The 17,643-nt window shown below is 48.6% G+C and overlaps 1 protein-coding gene across 3 annotated transcripts; it reads right to left on the bottom strand.

Annotated features, from left to right (window-relative positions):
- Nucleotides 1-7,460: 7,460 nt before the first annotated feature.
- Nucleotides 7,461-15,810, bottom strand: KLK13 (kallikrein related peptidase 13). 3 transcript variants are annotated; one of them, XM_036274093.1, is made up of 5 exons: nucleotides 15,759-15,810; nucleotides 10,780-10,969; nucleotides 10,220-10,488; nucleotides 8,847-8,983; nucleotides 7,461-7,649 (listed from the first exon to the last, which is right to left on the bottom strand). In XM_036274093.1, the coding sequence occupies exons 1-5, from the start codon at nucleotides 15,808-15,810 to the stop codon at nucleotides 7,461-7,463; spliced, it is 837 nt and encodes a 278-aa protein (XP_036129986.1). The 3 variants fall into 3 exon arrangements, with proteins under 3 accessions (XP_036129986.1, XP_036129987.1, XP_036129988.1); XM_036274094.1 differs by having other exon boundaries at nucleotides 8,847-8,979; nucleotides 10,435-10,488; XM_036274095.1 differs by lacking the exons at nucleotides 10,220-10,488; nucleotides 10,780-10,969.
- Between the last annotated feature and the right edge of the window lie 1,833 nt (nucleotides 15,811-17,643).

The raw sequence follows: 17,643 nt of genomic DNA, 5'->3' as shown, positions 1-17,643 counted from the left end.
GTGTGAAAACGTACTATTTGTGACAACAGGCATGGACCTAGAGGGTATTATGCTCAGTCAAATAAGTCAGACAGATAAAATTAATTTCTTTATTTAAAAAATGTGTAAAGCTGACTTAGATGGCAGAGTCTTTTTTTCTTAGATGTGAAGAAATATCAGCTACCACTTGATGCTACAACTTTCTCTTTTGTCTGTCTTTCCACCTCTCTCATTTGACTCTGCTCATTCACTCACTGAGTCACTCAACACACACCCTGAGATGCCTCCGTGCCTGACGTTTAGCTGGGTGATGCTGGGACCACAGAGTTCATCAGAAACAGCCCCACCACCCTATCTTCCCACCATCCTTCCCAGCAAAACTTCTCCGTGGAGATCTACTCCCTGCTTGCACCCTACAGCCACACTCTTTTTGGGGTTCTACAGACTTCCATGTCGAGCAACCCAGTGGTCGCCCATCTGTCCTTCTCTTACTCAACCCTTCTGCAGCATTCCATGAGCTGGCCGCTCCTCCCCCGGCTCTGGACGCCATGTGTTTCTGGTTTTCCTCCTACTTCGTTGGCTCTCCTTCCTGGCCTCCTGCATGAATAGGCCTTTCTTTCCTGCACTGGTGTTTGTACAAACAAGGGTGTTCCCAGGGCCCAGTCTAAGCCTACATAGACCTACAGTTTCACCTGTCACCTGCCACTGGGGCAGGTTGGTTCTCAGGCCTCTCCCCAGCTTCAGGCCTGTGCCTCCGACAGCTTCCTGAATGACCCAAGCCAAGCTCATCATCTGTCCCCATCGGCCTGTTCTCAGACCCCACTCTGTGTGGTGGAACCACCATCCACCCAGTCCCCTGGTTCAGACCCTCAGGAGTCCTATCATATCCAGGACTCACTGTCCTTTGTTTCTTCGGAGATATCTCGAGACTGTCTCTGAAATCTGTCTCCTGAGCTCCCAGAGTCCCGGTTTGCTTTGCGTCCAAAGAGCCTGAACCGGGTCCCCTGCCCCCTCGACCCCCTGAAAGGGACAGGGAGAGAATAATGGGATAGTAGGTAACTAGTCATAGTTATAAAAAACAGAAATGTTAATCATTGGGAGAGGGGGGCAGAGAGTGGGGAAGAGGGTGTCAATGGGAAAACAGAAATGAGGGACATTTCAACAATAAAGATAAAAAAAGAGAGAGAGAAAAAGAAGTGTTCATCATCCTTGTTCATTGGGATTGCTTTGTTCTGATGAAAGAAAACACGTTCTGACCTGGTTGGAGTTGTACACCCTGGGAGTTTACCTCGGCGATGCTGCCCCTTCTCCTTAGCTGAGAACAAGGGACAACTGCTCAAACTATGGAAAGAGTAACAACCTTGCGATGGGGGGTGGGTACTGAAATCCTGGAGGTGACACCTGCTGACCACCCCTTTGGAACCCCCAGCCCACATTGCTTCCCGGCGATTGTAACCACCTGTGACCACTTTACCCATTTTTTTAAAAAAAATTTTCCTGACCTGCCCTTCCTCACGAAGTCTTTGTCTTTCCACCCTTTATAAGCAGCCAGTTAATGGGGGAGTTTAGCCCTGGCCGGTTTGGCTCAGCGGTTGGAGCATCGACCTGCGGTCCAGAGAGACCCGGGTTCGGTTCCCGCTAAGGGCACGTACCTCGGTTGCAGTTTGTCCCCGGCCCTGGTTGGTCGTGCGGGTGGCAGCCACTCGATGTGTCCCTTTCACATCGATGTTTCTCTCTCTCTCTCTTCCTCTCTCTCCCTCCCACTCTATCTGAACAAAAAATGGGAAAAATGTCCTCGGGTGAGGATTAAAAAAATAAATAAATAAAAAATAATGGGGGAGTTTAGAGCAGATTTTGTGAGATGACCCACTGCTCTCCCCTACTGCCAACATTATTGGAAGAAATGTCTCTGCCTAACTGGCTCGAGTCATGACAGGTGGCCCAGACCTGCTGGTTTCATGACCACAACCTATCTGCTTCACTCATCTTATCATTGAACTTGCTAGAATCAGAGCTTGGGGTTAAAGCCCCATTGTCCCCTGTGATGTTATACTTTATAATAAGGCATATCTGTTGGGTCTTCATCCCCCAATTCTGGCACAAAGCCCCTAAAACCCTGGGGATTTCCTAAGAGAAGAAAATAGAAAGGTATCTCTTGTTGGGTTCATGGGGGTGGCTTTTGGAAAACACCAAAAGGATGGGGGCTGGTTGCCAGGGGAGCCATGCGATTAGAGGGTTGGAACTTGCAGTCCACCCCACCCCCACCTCTGGGGAAGGGATAGGAGCTGAAGGTTGAATCAGTCACCCACGGCCAAGCCTGTGTAATGAAACCTCCACAAAAACCCAAGAGGAGAGGGTTCAGAGAGTTTCTGGGCTGGTGAACCCATGGACATTGGGAAGAGTGGCACCTGGAGAGAGTATGGAAGCCCCGTATTCCTTCCTCATGCCTGGCCCTATGCGTCTCTCCCCTCTGGGTGCTCCTGAGGTATGTCCTTTTATAATAAACCAGTGATCTAGTAAGTAACACGTTTCTCTGGGTTCTGTGAGCTGCCCTCGCAGATGAATCGAACCCAAGGAGGAGCCTCGGATCTATAGCTGGTGGTCCAAAGCGCAGGTGACAACCTGGACTTTTGATTGGCTTCTGATGTGGGGCAGGGGGTGGGAGGGGAGGGTAGTCTTGTAGGACTGAGCCCTTACTCTGTGGGACCTGACTGTCTCCTGGTAGACAGTGTCAGACTTGAGTTTGTTTGTTTGTTTTTTAAATATGTTTTTATTGATCTTTTTAGAAAGAGAGGAAGGGAGAGAGAGAGAGAGAAACATTGATGATCAGCTGCCTCTTGCTCACCCCTTACTGGGGATCGAGCCGAAAACCCAGGCATGTACCCTGACTGGGAATCGAACAGGCGACCTCTGGGTGCATGGGATGAAACTCAACCAGATGAGCCACACTGGCCGGGCAGACTTCAGTGTCAATTGTAGGACACCTAGCTGGTGACCCAGAATTGCTTGGTAAAGTGAGAGAACCCTACCCCACACATTGGAATTGGGTGCAGAGCCCAGTTACCCCCATTAGCCTGGAAAGTACAGCCTAGTTCCTTATACAAGACCCACAGTCAGGGCATTGATTGAGCTTGGCCTGGACCCTTCAGACTATAGGGAGAAATCCCTGGACATGCTCATGGTAGGGGTGGGGGGTGAGATACAGGAATGTCTCCATCAGTCTGGATGGGTTCAACTCACTGGCGAATTTCCCTTCGTCTCCAGGTGGACACTTTTGGAAGCCAGGGGGCTGACATTTCCCCACTGTGGACCTTGGGAGAATGAGAAAGAGTTTATATGCTGGACTAGTGTCCGGAAGTATTGCCCTCCCTCCCTCCTTGTTTTTGGGTCTCTTTCCCAGTCTCCTCCACGAGTTCTTCAAATTCCTTTCTGCCCAGGTCCACATTGTTATGAAAAATTCCCTTGAGCAAAAACAGGAAAAGATCTTTTGGTTTCGAAATCCCAGGAGAGGGAGGGAGGAGGAAAGGCTGAGAAACCTCAACGCCTGGCCACCTGGCTCGTCTTCCTCATTTAAGGTGTGGGCAGTCACAATCTCCAGCTCAGGTATGTCATTATTTTCTGTTCCACAGGAAGGATTTGGGCGGCCACCTCTCACTCTCTCTCTCTCCCTCAAAGCCCCAGCTGTCACCCAAGGCGGCTCGCTCTGGCACTGACAGCCTTGGAGACGTCACATCATCACAATTATATCAATAAGAGCAACAATACTAATGACATCTATCACTTAATAAGCACTCACGCAGTACCTGGTGTTCTTTCGAGTGCTATTCACGTATCAGCACTACTAGCCTTCCCAAGAACTCTCTGAAGCACATGCCATAAACAAAATAATAAAAAAATAAAAAAGTTTATTAGATAATGAACAAAATAAGCTGATAAACCAAATAGATCCAGAGACATAGAAGTGGGAACAGACTGGCGCACCTCAGAGTGAAGGTGGGTGGGGCCGGAAAGAGATCACCCAAAGAATTTATATGCATCTGTGCACCACCAATGGACACAGACAGGGGGTGGTGCAGGAGCGGGGAGGAGGGTGTCAGTGAGAGAAAAAGGAGGGACATCGGTAATGAATTAAATTAATTAATTAAAAAATAAAAAGAAAGTTCATGAATGTGTTTAGCTGGTTTTTAATCCTCCAATGGAGAGAGTTGAATTGGTGATCTGTACTCTACAAAAACCTTCTTGTTTTCCACATTTGATTCCCTTTTATCCCCATTCCCTTATTTACTTATTTATTTTTAATTGATTTAGAGAGAGAGGGGAAGGGAGAGAGCGAGACACTGATTTGTTGTTCCATGTGTTTATGCGTCCACTGGTTGACTCCTGTCTGTGCCCTGATCGGGGTTCACACCTGCACCCTTGGCCCCTCAAAACAATGCTCCAACCAACTGAACTACCCGGCCAGAACTGCTATTCTCTTTATCATTGTTTACCTTTGCCCATTATCTTTATTGAACACCCATGGCTATTTGTACTACTGTGTGCCTTTGCTGTTGTTACTGGAAAGGGGACCTGGCCCTGAGCGGGTCTGCCTAGGGCCGGGCCGGTAGTGTGTGGGTCCCTGACTTTATGCAGGAAAAGTTTCACAACACGAGTCCAGGTGAGTTTTAGAGGATATTTATTAAAGCCAGGGTGGGGGGGCACAGAGAAACAAGGAAGGGCTGAGGAAACCAGCCTAGCCTGGGCTGCTTTGGCTCACTGAGAAGTCAGAGACAAGGGGGCCTTGGGGACAGGTTCATGGGGTTTGCCTGGGATGGACTGCTGCTGCCTATTGCTGGCCTGGTTGCAGCCTTGTGGGAGCGGCTAGAGATGCTGCCTGTGGGGGAAGAAGGGGGTGGGGGGTGCCTGGGGGTCCTGCTGGGAAGAAGAGCACAAGCTGGGTCCTTTGTCTTGAGGCTTTTGTTTCTCTCTTGCAGACAGGAATGGGGGGGGCGGTCTCAGGGGGGGGGTGGAGTCAACAGAACATTCATCAGTTTCCTAGGTGTGCTCCTTCAGGGTCATTGATTGGTCAGTGTCAGGGCAGGGGGTCCTTAATCACTGCAGCTGGTCCTATCGGCAGCCACCTGGTTTTGCTGTTTTTCTGAGTCTGGTGCTGAAATACAACTGAGGCCTAGTTCTAGGGAGGTGACCTTCGGTATCCACTGTAAATTGATCTGTCAGTTTGTTCAGCTGCCTGCCTCAGTTTCCCTACTCCACTTGTCCTGGCTTACTGGCCTGGCTCGCTGTTTTTATGATTATGTATCCTCTGCTATTATTTCTGTTCTTGTAAAGCCTTGTTATTGTCTTTACTACTGTGTATCTTTTGTTATTGTATTTATTTTTGCGTAGCTTAAAAAAATTAAGATGAGCCCTTCCACTGAGGTTGAGGAAAATAAAGTAACCTCTGTTTTCTGCTAAAAAAGGAAGGAAGGAAGGAAGGAAGGAAGGAAGGAAGGAAGGAAGGAAGGAAGGAAGGAAGGAAGGAAGGAAGGAAAAAAGAAAGAAAAAAGAAGAAAGAAGAAGGAAAGAAAGAAAGAAAGAAAGAAAGAAAGAAGAAAGAAAGAAAGAAAGAAGAAAGAAAGAGAAAGAAAGAAAGAAAGAGAGAGAGTCCTGGCCAGGTAGCTCAGCTGGTTAGAGCATCCTCCTGATACACCAAAGTTACAGGTTCAATTCCCAGTCAGGGCGCATATAAGAATCAACCAATGGCCCTGACTACTGTGGTACAGTTGATTGAGCATCATCCTGTGCATCAAAGAGTTGCTGGTTCGATTCCCAGTCATGGCACAGGCCCAGATTGTAGGCTCGATCCCCGGTGAGGGACATGCAGGAGGCAGCCCATAGATGTTTTGCTCTCACATTGATGTTTCTTTCTCTCTCCCTTTCCTTTCCTCTTTCTCTGAAAATCGATTAAAAAACAATTTTCTAATAGAATTAACTAATACATGCATAAATATGTGGAACAACAAATTGATGTTTCTCTCAAATCAAGTTTAAAAAAGAAACACTTCAGAATGTCGAAAAAACACCATTAAAAAATTAATAGGAAAGTCACATATAAAAGTAACCATTCAACTTATATGCATATATGCAGAGCTCATAGACACAGACAATAGCGCAGTGAAGGGCTGGGGTAGGGCGGGGGCCGGGTGGAGGAGTGTAAAGGGGGGAGGTGTGTGGGAGACATTTGTAATACTCTCAACAATCAAAGTAAAATTTTAAAATAATAAATAAATAAATAAAAGTAACCATTCTGGGTGAACAGGTCCGTAGCATCTACATTTGCAATGTAGGTTTTATTAGTATATGTTATAACAAATTGCATATTGTTTTGTGTGCAATGTGTTCGGCCCAGACCATCCTATTAAAAATGGCAGCTAAATGCTTGCTGAGAACAATAAATAAATGCAACAATCTTAAACATTCAGCAAAGGGGTTGTTATTGACATCCAAAGGTAATATTTTATAGGGAACCATGCAAATAATAACAGTTAGCCCTCAACATTTACCCTGATAACAATGGTGTGAGGAAAAATGATGAGCTCTATTTTACAGAGGAGAAAAGACAGGCAGGAATTCTATGAATTGTTCAAAGTAGGGATTCCAGTGGCTTGAGCATTTGACCACTGCATTCTGGGATCATGGGCAAGAAAAAAAAAAGATGTAACCACATCAAGGGGCATTGAACAAGGGTTTCCGTGGAGGAGACAGATAGACAGGGTGTTTGGTGGACAGTAGTGTCCAGGTATGGAGACCTCCTTGGGATACTGAACCCCATCGCTCTAGATTCTAGAGTGCTATTGATCTCAAGTGGGCATAGGGATTAAGAGACAGGCACTGTTCCAGAGGCCAGATATTGACAGAATGGGGGATGTAGGTAGGGATGGAATGTCCAGAGCTAAAGTGAGAGTAAACCATTATGAGGAGATCCAATGTTAGCTGTGATGTCGTTCAGGAGGGCATAGCACAGAAAAGTGTGGTCACAAGATATTATTTGCAGAATGAAATGTCATGGGAGTCTAGAACCTTCTTGAGTACAAAATATAGAAGGATCTAGAATGTTGGCAATGAATGCGTATCTGAAGGGGAATAGAATGTTTCCAAGGATGGTGCATTTGCAGGACAAGGAATATGATTTGGATGGGCTGGAGGTACCTAAGCATTCCACAGATACAACATCGAGATGGTGATCTGGGTTTATGCTGACACAGTTGGGAGACCTGGAACGTGTCAGGGGACTGGGGTGTTTCAGGGGTACAACGTCAGGTAGACTGTGATGCTGGCAGGGACTGAGTGCTTTTGAAACGTGGAATGTCAGCTGGGATGGGACATTTTGAGAACATGGGTCACTGGTTCCAGTGAGACACTGGGAGGGTCAGAGAAGGGCTGGGCAAACTGAGTAAGGAGGGAACACTGGGAGGAAGGAGGTGGGGAAGTCAACCGGCGTTTTATTGTGGGCCCTTCGTCCATTTCTGCTCCTGAGTTGTCCATTTTTGGATTGTTTCTCGGATCCATGGAACATATTTAGAGACTCGGGTGTAGACGCCAGGCCGGTTGGGCTGCCCACATGGGAAGTCTCCCCAGGAGATGATACCGTGAAGCACACCGTTACAGACCAGGGGGCCTCCGGAGTCGCCCTGAGTCGGGGAGACAGAAAGGTGGGTTCCTTGCTGGAGCCAAACAAAGGCAGGGATGGGGACTTGTGGGGAGAGAGTGAAAGACTGAGAGAGACAGACACGGAGGCAGAGATAGAGACAGAGGAATATGGAGACACAGGGAGAGATGGCAACAGAGACCGTTTGAATCAGATAAGAAGACAAACACAGAGTGTCAGAAAATGAGAGACAGAAATAGAAAGCCAAGATAGACTTCTCTGTCTCTCTCTCTTTTTTGTTGTTCTTCTGTCTCATTAAAGTGGTGACACACCTGTTATCTCACACACCTGTTGGCCTTTCCCTCGCACCAAAACCCATCTGGTTCCCCTGCCTTCCTAACCTGTTCCCACTTTATGGTTTCTTCAGGCCATCTTACTATTGAGTTAACCCATCCACATCTGGGTAGGGCCTGTACACATGAGTGCTTCTTCTCCCCCTGGTCCCAGGACACACATTATCACTATTGATAAGGTCCTTGTCATTGATTCATTATCATACCCTTTCCCACTGAACCGAACCTCAACTTAACAGTCTCCTCTATTGGACGGAGGTTGTCATCTTGTCCATGCAGTATCCACTTGGACCTTATTTTGGTAACAACCTCCTGATTTTTTTTTTCATTCATTTGGAGAATGATCCCATCCCCACTCTCAATTTGTGTAGCCTGTCCCTGCCCCCCACTGCAAACTCCCCCCGGTTAGTGGTGTGACCCCCTGACTTGGAACATCAGAGAATCCCACAGCTCTGGCCAGAGCAATGGTTCTAGGACACATGACTTAAGTCAGCCTAGTGAGAGCCATGCTCAAGGTGTATGTGTGAGTCTTAAACACATTATTTTTGTACCTGGATCCATCTGTGCCTGAAGCAGGTCCCTCCAGGGTTTTTCACTTACAAAAGCCAGTGTTTTTTATTTAAGGCAGTTTGAGTTGGGTTTTTAGACCATTGCAACCCAAAGAATCCTAACTTTTATGCATGTCAACACCAGGACCTAGGCAGCGACTGTCATTCAAAGCTGAGGCTCGGGTTGAATTATATTTGCCACCCATGGGTACTCCCTTTTGTCTTGACCTTCTACAAAGACTGGTTCCCCAAAGGCTCAAAGCAAATCTGTCCCCACCTCTATGCTGGCTTCCCATCTGGCCCCGGGCAGCCCCCACCCCCAACCCCACGTGGTCTCACCTCACAGGAGTCTTTGCCGCCTTCCTGGGTGCCGGCACAAAGCATGTTGGGTGTGATCTTCCCCGGGTAGACTTGACGACACTCCTCATCTGAACGCAGCTGGATGTTGGCACACTGTAAGGTTTGTGGGAAACTCACTGGGGAGGAGAGAGAGAAAGGTCTGGGGATATCTGTCTTGGACAGGCTATGAGGTGGGAGCTCCCTAGGAAGGTGGGTGGAAGACAGAGATGGTGAGAGGGAATTGGAGATGGGGAAAAGGCAGGAGAGAGGGAAGAAACTGCAGGAGAGCAGGGAAAGAGAGAAGGGACATGCTGGGTAGAAAGATACGGAATTGCAGCTGGGCATGAGCTGGGAACCACACAGGGCTCTGCTGCTATGCATCAACTTTACATTTACATAGATATAATTTATACCCAAAGGATATAGCTGTTTCTATTTTATTATATGTAATAAAATATATCAAAATAGCATTTACCATATAAATTATATACTTATGTACTTATTTAAATATGTTTACTCATAATGTATAATTTATATATAAATGTATTTAAATAAATGCATATAGAATTATAATTTAGAAAATAAATCTAATTTTATAATTTACATATTGATATACAGATGTATAATGTATATTTTTATAAATATGCATAGAATATACTATAATTTCACATATTTATAAATTTATAGAGATATATAAGTGTATAGTACATGATCTATAACATTACATAACTTTATACATTATACGTTATATGTAATATATAGATGTAACTATATATTTTTTCTTGTCCATTTTTTCATTTGTTTCTTTTTTTTTTTTTTTATCCTCACCTGAGGACATTTTCCCATTTTTTTTGTTCAGGTAGAGTGGGAGGGAGAGAGAGGAACAGAGAGAAAGAGAGAAACATCGATGTGAAAGGAACACATCGAGTGGCTGCCAACCAGGGCCGGGGACAAACTGCAACCGAGGTACGTGCCCTTAGCAGGAACCGAACCCGGGTCTCTCAGGACCGCAGGTCGACGCTCTAACCGCTGAGCCAGACCGGCCAGGGCTCATTTGTTTCTTTATAGCTACATATATTTTTATTTGTTTTTATATATAAAGGAATCCTTGCCCTAGCTGGGTAGCTTAGTTGGTTAGAGCATCATCCTGATACACCAAGGTCTCGGGTTCAATTCCCGGTCAGGGCACATATAAAAAGCAACCAATGAATGTATACATAAGTGGAACAGGTTGATGTTTCTCTCTCTCTCTATAAATCAACAGATTAGAAAAAGTAATAAGTAAAGGAATCCTCCTCCAACCTATCTCCCATCTCTACCCCAGTTTCCCCAGCCACCCTGTGGGACCCCAGGCCACCTGTGCAGGTACATACCCTGGGGGCTGATAGTGGTGCCCCAGCCAGACACCCGACAGCAGGTGCCAGGGGGGAGGCAGTCATTGCGGGAGGGAGGCAGGATGCGGATATGGCTCGTGAGCTGGACTGGGGACTGCAGCTCCAGAAGCATAATATCGTGGTCATGGTTCAGGTGAGTGGGGCTGCTCCGGTACTGAGGGTGGGGAATAGAACGGACTACGTCCCTCACCTGCTGCCCAGCCTCTACATGCCCCAGGGCATGCTTGCCCAGGTGGACTCTGTATCCGCTGTGGATGCAGGAACAGGCTGGTTAGAGGAGGAGATGAGCCCCTCCCCAGCTCCAACTCTTCCCCATCTCCCCTTCCTCATCTCCAAACACATCTCCTTCCACATCAACTCTAATCCCATCCAAATCCTCTACTTCAAGTCCATTCCCATCCCGAACCCCTTATCTCCACCCTAACCTCATTCACACCCATTCCCGTCCCAACCTGAATGAACTCCCAACTCATCCTCAAATGCAACTCCACCCAGTCCCATTATTATCCCTAGCCCCTTCCCCTCTGGCCCTCACATACTTCTTCAGACAGTGTGCCGCAGTGAGGACCCATCTGGGGTGGATGAGGACCGCCCCACAGAGCAGCCGCCCCTGTACCAGCAGGGCTGCCTGCCAAGGTTGAGAGTGGGGAGGGCAGGTGTAACCACCTGGGAGAAACCCATTGGTCCCATTGGTGCCATTGATAATCTTGGGATGCTCCTGAGAGATGCCTGGTAAGGAAGAGAAAATGTTAGAGCACTGGGGTTCGGGCGGAGGAAGAGGCCTGGAGGTGTCGTTCCCGGGTTTGGGGAGAGGGTCAGAATTTGCTCTTGGTGACCAGGAACTGATGATTCATTTCTTGGGCTCTGGGAGTTGCCATTTTCTATGTAATGGAGATGAGTCAGAGAAAAGAGGTGACATCATCCTTTTCCATAGAAGTGTCGTACCCTCCACTGGGGACATGAAGGAAGAGTCCACCGAATGAGGATGCTTCTGATAAGCAGACGTCTGGCTTTCTCCCCACCTGCATGTTCTCTCTCATTCCACCATGGGGATGGGTTTCAAGAGGAAGAAATGAGATGGACCTCCACAACCACCTGTGCAGCATCCATCCATCCATCCATCCATCCATCCATCCATCCATCGGTCCATTCATCCATCCCTTCCTCCATCTGTCCAGCCACCCATCCCTCCATCCATCCATCTACCCCTTCATCCATTCCTCCATCCACCCACCTGTCCATCTATCCATCCTTCTATTCATCCATCCACCTATCTATCCATCTATTCTTCCATTTATCCATCTATCCATCCATCCATCCCCATCCATCCATCCATCCATCCATCCATCCATCCGTCTATCCATCCATTCTTCCATTTATCCACCCATCTGCCCATCCATCCATCCACCCTTCCATCCCTCCATTCATCCATCTATCCATTCACCTGTCCATCCATCCATCCTTCCATTTATCCATCTGTCTGCCATCCATCCATCCCTCTATCCCTCTGTTCATCCATCCATCCACCCATCCATCCATCTTTTAACCCCTATTTACTGGGTTCCTCTATGGCTTCAAATATCATCCATAGGCTAACTACTCCCACATTCAACGTTTGCAGGCCTCTGAATCATCCGACCTTTGCCAAGCTCCTTGCCTCCATCTCCCACCTGTCTCCTCTTCATTCTGTTTCAGTTTCCTCAGACAGACCAGACCCTTGGCGCTTGCTGCTTTCTCTCTCTCAACAGTTCTTTCTCCAGATCCACACTGTTCAAGATGTCCAGTGTGGCTATTTAAATTTAGATTCCCTGGACTGAAACTTAAAAATTCAGTTCTACAGCCACATTTGAAACACTCAATAGCTCCCAGTGGCCAGTGGCCCCCATATTGGACACTGTAGATATAGGATGGAGATAGACCTAGCAGTGTCTGGCACACAGTGAGTGTTCCACCAATGTCATGTGCCAGGAACTGTGTCTGGCACTGGAAGCCGGACAGTTGACAAGAGAACAAAGTCCTGCCCTGGCTGGTGTTGCCCAGTGGTTAGAAAGCCAGCCCACCAACCAAAGGGTTGCGGGTTTGATTCCTGGTCAAGGGCATGTACCTGGGTTGCATGTGGGAGGCAACCAATCGATGTGTCTCTCTCACATCGATGTCTCTCTCTCCCTCCCTCCCACTCTCTCTAAAAATCAATAGAAAAAAATGCCCTCAGGTGAGGATTAACAATAAAAATTTTTTAAAAAGAGAACCAAGAGCCCTGGCTGGTTTTGCTCAGTGGTTAGAGCGTCGGCCTGCGGTCCAGAGAGACCCAGATTTGGTTCCCGCTAAGGGCACGTACCTCGGTTGCAGTTTGTCCCCGGCCCTGGTTGGTCGTGCAGGTGGCAGCCACTCAATGTGTCCCTTTCACGTCGATGTTTCTCTCTCTCTCTCTGTTCCTCTCTCTCCCTCCTACTCTATCTGAACAAAAGTGGAAAAATATCCTCAGGTGAGGATAAAAAAAAAAAAGAGAACCAATAAAGTCCAATGGCGAATGTGCCGCCTTCTTTCTGGCTGGGTGATCCTGTCATAAGTTGCCAGTCTCCATCTTCTCAACTATAAAGTAGGGAAGGTAAGAGTTTCATCTCTCATGAGGCAGATGTAGGATTCAGTAAAATCCTGCATCTGAGACACACACAGCACTCAGTAAGTGGGCTCCATTGCTATTATTAGCTGCAACAGGAGGTCCCCAGCTCTGTGGCCAGCAAGTCCCTTGTCCACCGACATAAGCAGTGAGATAAGCCCAGTGGTTCTCAAAGTTGGGGACAGAAGTCATTGGTGGGCACAGGGTCGTTTTAGGTGGTACAGGAATGAGGCGTACGTAACATCAGATTGCATCCTCAGACACTGTATCACTATCCAGTTCTCTTCCAATTCTGATTTTATTGAAGAGAAAGTCTCACGATGGTGCCGATATGCCTTTCACACCTCTCAAATCCTCGCTGAACTCACTTAAAAAAAATGCATTCATTGATTTTTAGAGAGAGAGGAAGGGAGAGGGAGAGAGAGGGGAAAACATCAATGAGAAAGAAACATTGATAAGCTACCTCCTGCATGCCCCCTATTGGGGATAGAGCCCAAAACCCAGGCATATGCCCTGGCTGGGAATCGAACCTGGGATCACTCAGTGCCTGGGACAACACTCAACCAACTAAGCCACCAACTGGCCAGAGCTAGGCTCACTTTTTAAAACCCAAAGGGAGCAGAACACTTGCTCAGCCTGCAACCTAAAATGCATTAAGTTGAACCATCTGCAATCACTCTCTGGAGGAGATTGACAATTTCAGGTGGTCCAACCCAATAAACATGCCATTTTTGTTTCACTGTGCAGGATTTACTTCTTTTTCTCTTTTATTTATAGTAAAGAATGGGTTTTAAGTTTAAAACAGGTGACTCTAGCCCTGGCCAGTTTGGCTCAGCGGTTAGAGCGTCGGCCTGCGGTCTGGAGAGACCCGGGTTCGGTTCCCGCTAAGGGCACGTACTTCGGTTGCAGTTTGTCCCCGGCCCTGGTTGGTCATGCGGGTGGCAGCCACTCGATGTGTCCCTTCACATCGATGTTTCTCTCTCTCTCTCTTCCTCTCTCTCCCTCCCACTCTATCTGTACAAAAAATGGAAAAATATCCTCGGGTGAGGATAAAAAAATAAAAATAAATTTAAAACAGGTGACTCTAAGCAGACCACGAGGTCTAAGATAATGAAGATGGACTACCAGGAGGGCAAGTCCAGGATGCGGGAGGCGGGGCGGGCTGCACGGATTAGCATTCTGCAAGCACCACTGTGGTCTTTGGAGCTGGACTCTCCTGTCGGTCTTGGGTTTTTCAGCTGTGGAACTAGAGTAATTATAGTTCACGTACCTCGTACAGCTGTTGAGGATTCCACAAGCCAAAGCAAGGGAGCTCCTACCCCAGGGCGTGGCACCCAGGAGGGGCTGGGGACAGGGGCAGGAGTCCTGGGAGTGTTGCCAAAGGAGACAATCCACCCTACCTCCAGGCCAAGGGTGGTGCAGGGTGCCAGGTGCCCTCCCTCCATTGGGTGTCAGCTTAAGGGTCTAGTCCTTCGGGGTGGCCTTCCAGGCTGGGAGCTGCCACCCCTAGGCCCCTGGCCTGGCCCCTTGAAGCCATCCCCTCATATAACAATTGTAACTAATCATTAACTAATTATTTGGGTGATTGTTGTAATAAGATCTGCAGCTGAACCCGCTAGGCCCTGGGTGCTGAGAGAAGGAACTCTGTCTTTGCTTACGCAGCATCCAGCACACCCTCCTGGCATGCAGAGGTGTTTTGTTTTGTTTTTTTAAAAAAAATTACTACCGAATTTATAGGGGTGACATTGGTTAATAAAATTATATAGGTTTCAGGGGTCCATTCTATAACACGTCATCTGTATGAAAGAATGAATGAGTAAATGCATGATGCATGGATGGGGTTTCCAGCAAGCTTGTTGGCAAAGGCAGAGAAAGGGGGCTTCATGGGGGGACCAACCCCAGTGGAATCAGATAGATCTGGGGTCACCCCGAGGATGAAAGGAAGAACTGGACAGTTCTGAGAACCGACAGAGGTGACGACTGATAAAGTCGTAATGATGACGACCTTTCCACCACAGACAGGTGTTACCTCATTTTAATATTCACAACAAACCTCGGTGGAAAGGGCTTTGCCAACCAGGGTGGGCAGAAGGAGACTTACAGTTGGGAGTATTCTAAACACGAGTTCATTCTTGTTTTGCTACTTATTCATTGCTGTGTTCTTGTCCATAGGAACAACTGTAAACCTACTTTTGCCCACCCCTGTACGTTCCCATTTTACAGATGGAACCACCTAGGCGCAAAGAAGTGAAGTCGCTGAACAAAATAGACCCAGAGACCTAGAAGCAGGGTACAGACTAATAGACCTCAGAAGAGGGGGTGCGGGGGGAGGGAAGAGATAAACCACAGAACTTATATGCATGTATGCATAGCCAGTGGACATAGACAACAAAGCTGGGGACAGGGTGGGTGGGGGGAGATTGGAAGGAGGGTGTCAATGGGGGACAAAGGAGAAACATCAAAATAAATTAATAAAAATAATTTAAAAAATAATAATGAACTACTCGTTACCTCCAAAAAAAAAAAAGTGAAGTCCCTTGCTCAGAGTGGCAGCTCAGGATTTGAACCTGTGTCTCTGAGACTCCTCTCACTCAGGGGGGCCAGGAGTCCCTGACTGTAGGAAGGGCTGCTGTGGGAATATTCGAGGGGAGCGGGGGGAGGGGCTTTCCCGTGTAGAGTGAACCAGAAAAGGCGCTTCGTGGGGACAGTGGGCTGACCCCAGCCAGGAAACCAGGTCACTCAGGGATAAGCAGGAAGCTTTCGGGCCTGTCCCCGCGGGACCCTGCCCGGAGTGGGCGGGGGGCGGAGCTCGCGGCTTCCAGGCCCCCTCCCCGCGTCCGGACCCCTCCTACCATTGTCTGGGGTGGCCACCCCGCCTCCACCCCCGCGCATTCTTACCGCCTGACAGGGCCGTGGTCAGAAAGGCGATCACCGCGGCCAGGGGCCACATGGCGGCTCCCGGGTGAGAGGCAGGGCGAGTTGGGCCTGAGAAGTTGAGGAGAGGTGTTAAGGTCTGGCCCAAACCCCCATCTCTGCCCCCCTCACCTCTGCCCCCGAACTTCCCAGTTGTAAATCTCCCTTCACTCTGAGAACCCTGACCCAAGAATCTGCACCTCCTCCCCAAATTCACCCTGCGGGGGAGGGGGCGTGCACCCCCCTTGGGCCGTGGCTTTCTGCTCCTCAACCCAGGCAGCCAGCCCTGCCCTCCAGCAAGCGGGGCGCTGGGTGCTCTCTCCAGCCCCTCTCTCTGTCCCTTCTCCCCTCCCTGGTCCCAAACTGAGTTTCTCTTTCTGTGGCGTCAGCTCTCCATCTCTGCAGATTTCTATCTGTAACTGAGCCTCTGGTTCCCTCCGCCATCTCCCTAACTCAGCTGCACTCCCTTTTCCCTCCAACCTCCCCCCTCCTCCCCTCCAATGCTCCAGCCTCTGCCCCAGGTGCACCCTACCTGGGCGAGGGGCCCGGATGAAGAACTTCTGCAGCCTGATGCCTCTAACGTCAGCCCTGACCCATGCCTTTTAACCCCTGACGCCCTCCCCCTGCGCCCTCAGCATTTCCCGGTGACTGGCCTACCCCTCTCCACCACCAATGGCTCAGCAGGCTGTGCCAGGCACCCCCCAGCCTGGGCTTGGCCCTCTGCTTGAGGGTGGAGCTTTCGGGACAAGCTGAGACCCAGATTTGGCTCCTCCCAAGCCAGAGTTGAACCCACTGTGAACTCTGAAGCAGCAGGACCCACCTAGTAGGAAGGAGAAAGCCCATCACTTCCTTCCCCCAAACCACCCTAAATCCCCATGCCTCATCCTTGCAACATAACTCAGGCCCCAATCTCCACTCCAACCCTGTTCTAAATATACAACAGTTCCCAGAAGGCCATTTCTCACCCTATTCCCATCTCTCTGCCTAATTTCAACCATACCCCTGGTCCCCAGACTATCCCTCAAAGTCAGTGCCATCAACAGCTTTATCTCAAGTGTCTCTCTCAACATCAAATGCAACGCATCCAAATCCTAGTTCTTAACCTCATCTCCAGCCCCAACTCCGTCTCCAGCCTTTTTTCTCTGAAAAACACAGGGATGTCCAAATGTGTTCTACCGTTTATCCTTCCCACACCCACACCCAACCATCAGGCACAACAAGAGACTTCTTCAGGTAGGTGATTGAGAATCAATTCTTTGAAGTAGAATGGGGGCAGGGATTGGGCCTGGGAAAGCAATGTTTTGGATAAAGGGCCTTTCAGGAGCAGGGTCAGATGGGGTGAGGAAGTCCATGGGCATGGGGGTGGAGAGGGAAGCGGAAGGAGGAAGAGGGTGTTTTTGGGAATGAGTAGGAGTCTCCTGAACTGGAACTGGGTGGGGCTGTGAATTAATCCTAGGGGGTGGGGTGGAGAGGGCAGAATTAGGGATTAGGGAGAACAGAGGTGGGGTCAGAATTTGGAAGAAAGCCAGAGATGGGGGCCAGATGACATCTGGAGAGAGCAGTGGCGTCATAAAAATAAGGGGTTGAGCCAGATGGAGTGAGTGTTAACATCAAAACTGGTGTGGTCCATATTGGGGAAATTTAAGTTTGGATATAGGGATAAAATCTAGTGTTGAAATATTTTTAAAATGTGTCTGGCCGGTGTGGCTCAGTGGTTGAGCATTGACCCATGAACCAAGAGGTCGCCGGTTCGATTCCTGGTCAGGACACATGCCCAGGTTGTGGGCCCGATCCCTAGTAGGAGGCAGCCAATCGATGTTCTCCCTCATCAATGTTTCTATCTCTCTCTCCCTCTCATTTCCTCTCTCTG

The sequence above is a fragment of the Molossus molossus genome, unplaced genomic scaffold, assembly GCF_014108415.1.
Source record: "Molossus molossus isolate mMolMol1 unplaced genomic scaffold, mMolMol1.p scaffold_m16_p_21, whole genome shotgun sequence".
Classification (NCBI taxonomy): domain Eukaryota; kingdom Metazoa; phylum Chordata; class Mammalia; order Chiroptera; family Molossidae; genus Molossus; species Molossus molossus.
This window is presented reverse-complemented; position numbering and strand designations above follow the sequence as displayed.